General features: G+C 37.1%; 1 protein-coding gene across 1 annotated transcript in view; it reads right to left on the reverse strand.

Annotated features, from left to right (window-relative positions):
* The window catches only part of LOC103916248 (tolloid-like protein 1), a 140,953-nt gene that overhangs the window by 11,067 nt on the left and 122,046 nt on the right, over positions 1-7,840 (reverse strand). Inside the window, exons 17-18 of the mRNA XM_009323208.1 lie at positions 2,582-2,707; positions 1,023-1,150 (exon numbers count right to left, since the gene is read on the reverse strand). Of these exons, the coding sequence (XP_009321483.1) occupies positions 1,023-1,150; positions 2,582-2,707 (254 nt within the window). The remainder of the gene's footprint in view (positions 1-1,022; positions 1,151-2,581; positions 2,708-7,840) is intronic.

The following is a 7,840-nucleotide window of genomic DNA, read 5'->3' on the forward strand; positions in this document are numbered from 1 at the left end:
TTTTCACCCTTTGAATGGCCAGAGCATGCACACCACTCATTTTCTGCAACCCTCACATCCCCCAGAACAATTTAACCATTTTACTTCTGGTGAACAGGGATCAACACGTGATCCCACATCAGTACCAATAACAGGGGTTATGGTTTTTGGCTAAGGTCAGGAGTTATGAGATGACAATATCCCTTTCATCCCTACATCAATATTGGCTATTGCTTCTACCTCTCTGAAGCAGACATCTCTCCTCTTAAGTTTATTTTCTCCAAAACACTTGGTTAAATCAATTTATCAGATTTTAAAACATGTAAGGCCAGCTTCTGTTGTGGCTGTCCCCTGAGTACTCTGGCTGAAGGAACACTGGGGCTGATCTCAAAGCAGAAAAGCCCCCTGGGCAGGTCTGTGCCTTCGGCTTCGTACAGAGGCTGGATAACCTCAGTAGATCTGCAAAGCTCCCTAAGCTCTGCTAGCTTCTCTTCAGCCACCAGCACTGTCCTCAGCCAGCTGGACACAAAGGTCACAACTTACTTAGGCTGCTCTTCTACTTACGTTAAAATTTGGAGCCAGTTTTAAATGAGAAGTGTTTTTTGTATCTTCTCCTCCTCCTCGAAAAGTAGAGGACAGAAATGCAAAAGGCGCGTGGAGAGGACTTTTCATAACTTCTAATTTTGCTTATTCTATATATTGGAGTTTGCGTAAATAGCCTCTGCCATATTTGTCAAAACTTTGTGCAAATTTTATGAATTGCAACAATGATATAGTAAAGTCTGACAGGGAAAAAGTATTCCTCCTGCCCTTTGCTGTCCAGAGTATTTACAATCACCGCAAGCGTGAATTCACAGCTCTATGATATTGAGTAGCCCCAGTTGGCCAGGAATAGACAGGAGTCAGCAGATTTTTGAGACAGTTTACCTCTAGGCTGCAAACTGATAGTAAAGTTTAGTAACAGTTTTGTATTGTTGAGTAGTCATTTGAGAAGCAGGTTTGGCGGAAGAAAAGAGAAAAAGGAAGGGTAGGCAGAAACTCACCAATTTGACCCTCTGCCCGGGGGTGGCACTGATTTCCCACGTGCACTCCTTTCTGCTGGGATACTTGTCGGGCCAGTTGGGACTAGTGATGATGCCGTTGGGACTGTGGATCTTCTGTTCACACTCAGCTGTGCCAACAGTGATAGCATCAGTTAGTCTGGGGGTCTGCATTCAGAGGTAGCCAGAAAAGTACTCTTTTTTTTTTGTCAGGGGACCCGCTGAATGGAACGGATCTTTAGGAAGACAGTTAAGCACGCTCTTCAGTGTGCACGATCATGTTCTTCCCCTTTGGCAAACACTTTATGGCAATTAACCCAGCACGCTTGTTTATTGATTGTTGTGAAACATACACTGTTGTTTACAATGGATGTCTTTTTTTTTTTTTGAAAAAAATATTATAAAGGAATATACATAAGTATTAAAATTTAATAGAATATTTTCGATTAAAATATTTTCATATGTTTTAATACATACATACATTTTTCATACATATGTATTCTACATAAGTATGAAAACCCATATGAGAAATCTTGCTACTCCAACTTCAAATGATATTTCTTGAACAACTTATTTTTCTCTCTTCTTGCTAATTTTCATACTGCAGCTACAGAGCAATCATTTTGATTTCTAAACCACAGTTTCTAGGGACATATATACAACTAGAGAACAGTTAAGACTAAACTGTGAGTATGTACCAAGAACAGCTTAGTCATTCACATTGTAACTGTATCACCAGAAGTGCATCTCTGTGGATAAATACAAAGAACTAAAACTTAAAGAAGGCAAGAAAGAAACCAGTTTCATTTTTGTATTTAGTTTTTTAACAATCTCAAATTGCTTTATAAACATCAGAGAATTATTCAACAAGAACCTTTTAGAGCAGGCAAGTATCATTCCAACACCAGTGATAACACAAGTGATTCACACCTTTACTCACAAATTAAATCCATACTAGAATACAGCCTTGAGAAGTTACAGTAGCTCACACGATATTGCACATTTGAGGTTCATTTGCAGATAATCTAAATTCTACTTAAGCCCCAAAGCGTACTGTTTTCCTGGAGGTAGCCGCACCTTGAGACAGCAAATAGGAAGAAAGTTGCATAGGGACTTGACTGGAATTTACATTGTCTGAATATGTCCCCTAAAATAAACCCAGAAAGGGCAGATACAGTTTCAGCCTGACTGCAAGGAAACTAACTGCTACTGATAGGAGCAAATGACAACTTTACCAAGCTTGTCTCCAGAAACTCTATCCCTGTGTTTAATACAGCATTAGATAAATACCCTATCACAGCTTTAAATGTTCTACGCTTCACAGCACTATTAAAAGTAGCACTCTCTGCCAACGATCCCAAGTTTTCCAAACTGCATTCCTGTGGACCTCAAACTCAGCCACACACAATTGCTGGGGATGGAGGGGATGGGAAAGGTGGGGGGGGGGGGAGCCCCCATTACCAAGATCTTTCTTTTTCCTTTCTTTTCCTTGTAAGGAGAGCTGCAGAGATCTTTCTGTAAGATAGTTGTATAATCAACCATTCAAATACCTTATTACTTACCCTCCTTGCAGTCATGTTTGTTTTCGTGTAGCACAAATCCATTTCGGCACTGGCAAACGTAGCTTCCTACTGTGTTGATGCACTCGTGCTGGCAGCCACCGTTGTCCTTCGAACACTCGTCCTTGTCTAAGAAATACACAACAAGGTTGAGTGAGCATCACAGCTAGCAGTAGGCCTCATTACCAAGAAGAAAAAGGTTTAGCACAGTGTTTGAGTCCAGAAAAGGATAAACTAAGGCACAGTCACTCTTCTCAGTATGGCAGTTTTGTGGTACCGTAGTTCTAGCCACTCATTGCTCAGCCTGCAACATTACACCATGGCACAAATAGTCTGTCTCGTCTTTCTAGGAAGTGAGGGGTAGTTCCTAGGGAAGAGGAACACTAGTAAAACAAACAAGCTAAATCAAAGGAGATAAGACAGTTGCCAGCGTTTACTCTTTCAAGTGGCCTAGCTGGTAAAATTTCATAAATATCTCATTCAAAGCTTTATTTCAGTAAACAACTGAGTGTAATTTATGGACAACACATAAAGTATTCCAACTTTATGCAAATTCCACAATTTAATGGTGGTATGTTGAAAGGAACATGTAGGCCAGACAAGGTTTCAAGGTCTGCACATTAAGCATGTAAGACAAGAAGGATTTAACATAAACTTTTTTAATAAGTTGATTTTTTTTCCCCCAGCAGAGTGACAGTGTGCTTTACTTTTAATGAATCTGGACATTACAGAACATTGCAAAAGGAAAACATTTCATTGAAAAACATACAAAAGAAACTGGCATAAATTATTTCAAGATCTACAATATAACATGCAGTTCTGTTTATTAACATATAATCCTTTAAAAGAGCTTTTAGTGTGTTAGAAGTAAAGCAGAGAGTAGGGGAGGAAATATGACCTGCATTAAACAGCTACAAATTCATTGCATGGAAAAAAGCCAAATTAGATTAACAGGCTGTCATTCTAGCAAGAGGCCTCAGCTGCCACCCTTCCATGTCATTCAGCTGTTATCATTTTAGGTGAGGCTGGTCCATTGAAAAGAGGCAGACTGCTCCTGACATATACATATATATACACATATGTGTATATATGTATGCACATGTATATACCTATATATAGGTATAAACACACATATATAAATCCTGAGATACAAAAATATATACCTATATAAGTATATATATACAATCACACATATATTAAAAAACTATATCTTACGAACTGCATCATTTCAACATGCAAAAGAGAGGAGGAAAAAGAGCAAAGAAATTGTGGTCATCTCAGCGGTCCAGTTGTTGCAGGGATGGAATGCAGATCATGCATCCCCTTCAGCCTCATGTACCTTGGAAAGCAGCAGTGAGCATTACCTCCAAACAAGGTAACGTGCAATGTTTCAGACTTTAGTAGGCACAGTAAGAACTTCTATAGATTACAAGCAACTATGGATATTTTAAGCCTCTTTTTGTTGTCTTACTTATGTATTTTTTTCCCTGTATTTACTGACGCTCATATTCAGTAACAAAACAAAGGAGGTTTGCGTTATAATCGCATACACATCAGCTTTATCTGCCAAAATGTATGCAACACTTGACCTGTTGACTTGCAGTTCTTTCCATAAAAATCAGCTTCTACTTATAATACATTATGATAATGTACATTTATAGATAAATTCTGCAAGTCAAATCCAAACATCCACTGCATTTTGTCCTGTAAATCTCAAATCTGTTTGCACTGAAAGTTTTTGGGAGCTTTCTGCAGATGTGAACAGATTTGAAGGTTAAGTAACAATCGAAAACATAGGTAGCTCCCAGAATCATACGTCCAAAGGTTTATACTAGTTGTCATTTTGATGATGAAAGAAGCATAAAAGCTCCACAATTCACTGTTTATGCACCTTGCAATGCAAGTCCCAAACTGAGATAGTAAATCTATTTAATTTCAAATGAAAGTTTTAATCTTTCATCTTTGCAAAAGCAAGCATTATCATAAATTAATTACATGTTGCAAGTGAAGAATAGTAACAAGCAAGTGAGAAATTAGATATAATATGAACAAAACTCTTCAATATTTCCCCTCCTAAGCATTAGTTTGTAGTTTTCTATCAAAATAACAAAATAAATGGAAGGCAAGCTCAAAATGCATTCAAGTTAGGCTTTCAAGCACAGAGTAGGTACACAAATTCTAAATAAAAGCCCTGTCCATTTTCATCTTCCACCGAACTGTGTGAAAATACTGAAAATTTAATTTAACATTAAATAAGCTTATATTCTGTAAAATAATCTCTTAAGAGACAAGTACATAAGCAAACAGTCCCATGTTGGACCTCCTCAGAGATAAAACAATGGACAGAACGTAGAAAGGAGAAGCTTTGGAACACATTTGAACACAATAATTACTTGTACGTGGTTAATCAAGGATGCAACTGTTGAACGAGCCTTCCTCACACTTCATAATTCAGAACAGACTTTCTGTCAAATTGATTGCCCAGTTCCAAAATTCATGAAAAAACAATTAGTCTGTATTAGTTATAGGAACAAATGTTTTGCCATGTAAAAACAAAGCCATTTGTTATGCTGACAGATGGAAATGAGTCTCCCCATTTTGAATGGATACTTTCTTTCTTTTCTCATATCAGTGCTCAGAACAGGGAAAGATCCATTCTCAACAAAATGTTAGATTGAATCATTCAGAGGACAAATGGTCGTACCTCTGAGACCCTCAGAGGCCACCAGTCTGTGAATAATACGTACTCGGCCTGAAGGGACCTGTATCAATTCCTTGCAAGATTCAAAAACAAAAATTTTCTCTTTGCAGGCAGCTTTCTTGTCTGTGGAAAAAAAGGTACCAGGATGGCACCAGAGATGAGTTTGTGCTCCAAAACAGATTTGCTCAAGGCTAGAAACATTCTAGCTTTCTCTTTTTAACTGCTCAATGAATCATCACCCAAGAAAAAAGTCCCAACAAACCTCATTCTTATCTTATGTCAAACACTGTGTATGTTTTGAATGATCGTGCAAAGAATCATATTTATTTAAAACACTGAAGTAACTCTAAAACTTATGATAAATGGAAGCAGTTTAGTGACGTTATCACTGGGTATTAATCATACCACTACACTGATTTAAAGAAATGATTAGGCTATCTTCTTGGAAACATCACAGAAAAAAAAAAAAAAGTGTTATCTTTTTCCCTCCCTAGAGTAAATTCATGGAGTTATTTTACACTCCTCTAGTCTTACGGGCCCAGCGACTGCAATAGGTTTTCTGACAAGAGCAGAGGAGAGAGAGGCAGAAGAAAGAGAGAGGGAGAAAGAATAAAAACCCTAATCACTGGAAGCTTGTAGTTTAGACGCCTAATATCCAATTCCAAAAAGTTTTAATAAAAGTTTTAAAAAGTAATATATCATGACTCCCTAGTTTCTTCTCTTTGTCCAAGAAACTCAATTATAAATATCCAAGAGTGTCTCTGGAGATTAGCTAGGTCCCTGCAACAGCTCCCTGCAACAGCTCCCAACTGAGCTTTCTTCAGAACTGTCCCATCAAATGTAAATTTTACAGAATGTTGAAAAAAAAGTTTTTCTCACTTTCCAGTAGCACCTGTCTGGCTGTTAACACCATTTTACAGCCAGAAATGTAATTACATGTTGTCTTATATCAACATAAATACCTTCCTAATGCAGGTCATCTGCTGCCCTATGTCACTGTTTGCTTTCACAGTTTATCACAGCGGGTTCCAACCACCCAAAAACTGCTTTCTGTCGTCTGAGCTGGAGCTGGGCCATGCCTTCTCAACTGTAGCCGTGGCTGCAGAATTCACCACTATAAGAGTTGCAAAAAAGTTCTTTGGCTGTGCTTTGTGGCACAAATTACAGTTCCTAATCTTCAAACTAATCTGACTTATCCACCTGTCTCTCTTGCTAAGCATTGCATATGTCCTTTACTGGTGAATAAACTGCAAGATGCAGTGTTTTACTCATTACTGATCTTTTTCATGATGTATGTCTTTATAACTAAATGCTTACAAATATTTCTATTGTGATTTAATTAATAAAACTGTTAAATGCCTTCCAGCAAGTATCTTAGACACTAGCACTAAGTATTTTTCCACAGATATCATTCTAAAAGTAGAGTATTCCGAAGATGAGTATATAAATAAGCAAAAAACCCCACTTCATCAGCTGAACAGTGATCAGCTATCAACTCCCAAAGGCAAAATACTTGAAGTCTTAATTTTGTTCTTCATTGACAGAGCAATAGCATATTATGTCCATATTAAGGAATTCAGGGGTAAGAAAGTTATAGCGTTTTCTGACAGCCATGAGAGTTTTGTCTGATGAATTATTCAGAGATGACCACCTCTTTTTAGATACTTTACATTCAGAAGTTTGATATGTCTCAGGCATTACAAAGTTTCTGTTTTGATCAGGAAATATTGTCAAAAGGGGAAAGCCAGATAACATAGAAGAACAGAATCTGCTAGAAATGATAATAACTGGAAGAGAACTGAGAAAGAATAAAAATAAAATACGAAGTATCTGAACTCATACGAAATGAGAGAAGAGATTATGGCAGAAATGCATTGTGAATCATTCAGTAAATTTATATACTTACAGACTCAAAGGCTATTTATATCAAACTATCTTTCTTTGAAGGGGATTAGATATATACTATATCCAGGATACATCACACATCTCTAACTTGTCCCTGGCTAATTAATTTATTCTAGTGATCAATGGCATAATTTAAAACTTATTTTTTAAATTACCAGGAAAAACCTGTTTTCACCGGGGGGGGTGGGGGGATGGGGGGACAGGACAGGAAGAGAACAACATTTCATTCAGAACTGAAAAAGACAAGGGAAATAATGGTTCTGAAGGATTACAACCTGATGCTTTGAACTCCATGAATTATAGTCTAGTCTTTCCCCAACATATAACATTGGCCTGATTTCTTCCTAGAACCCACTCATAATATTAACAGATCATTTAAATAATCATTAAAATAAATAAATAAATCTGTGAAAATGAACTATTACTTTAAAGAAAACCAAAATTTAACTGACTATAAATGTATAAATGTTCAGCATGCCCACAAAACACAACTTCTGAACTACAGATCTTACACAAATTACAAAGCTATCATTGCCAATCTTATCTGGCATAGCTGTATAGACTCTGAAACCACATAAAAAATTTAATTTGCAGGCCATTTTTATTGACATTCACATGTCAATACTTATTCTTGTAAAAAGTCAAAATATGTGACA

Source organism: Pygoscelis adeliae, unplaced genomic scaffold (genome assembly GCF_000699105.1).
Source record: "Pygoscelis adeliae isolate BGI_AS28 unplaced genomic scaffold, ASM69910v1 Scaffold594, whole genome shotgun sequence".
Taxonomy (NCBI): Eukaryota; Metazoa; Chordata; class Aves; order Sphenisciformes; family Spheniscidae; genus Pygoscelis; species Pygoscelis adeliae.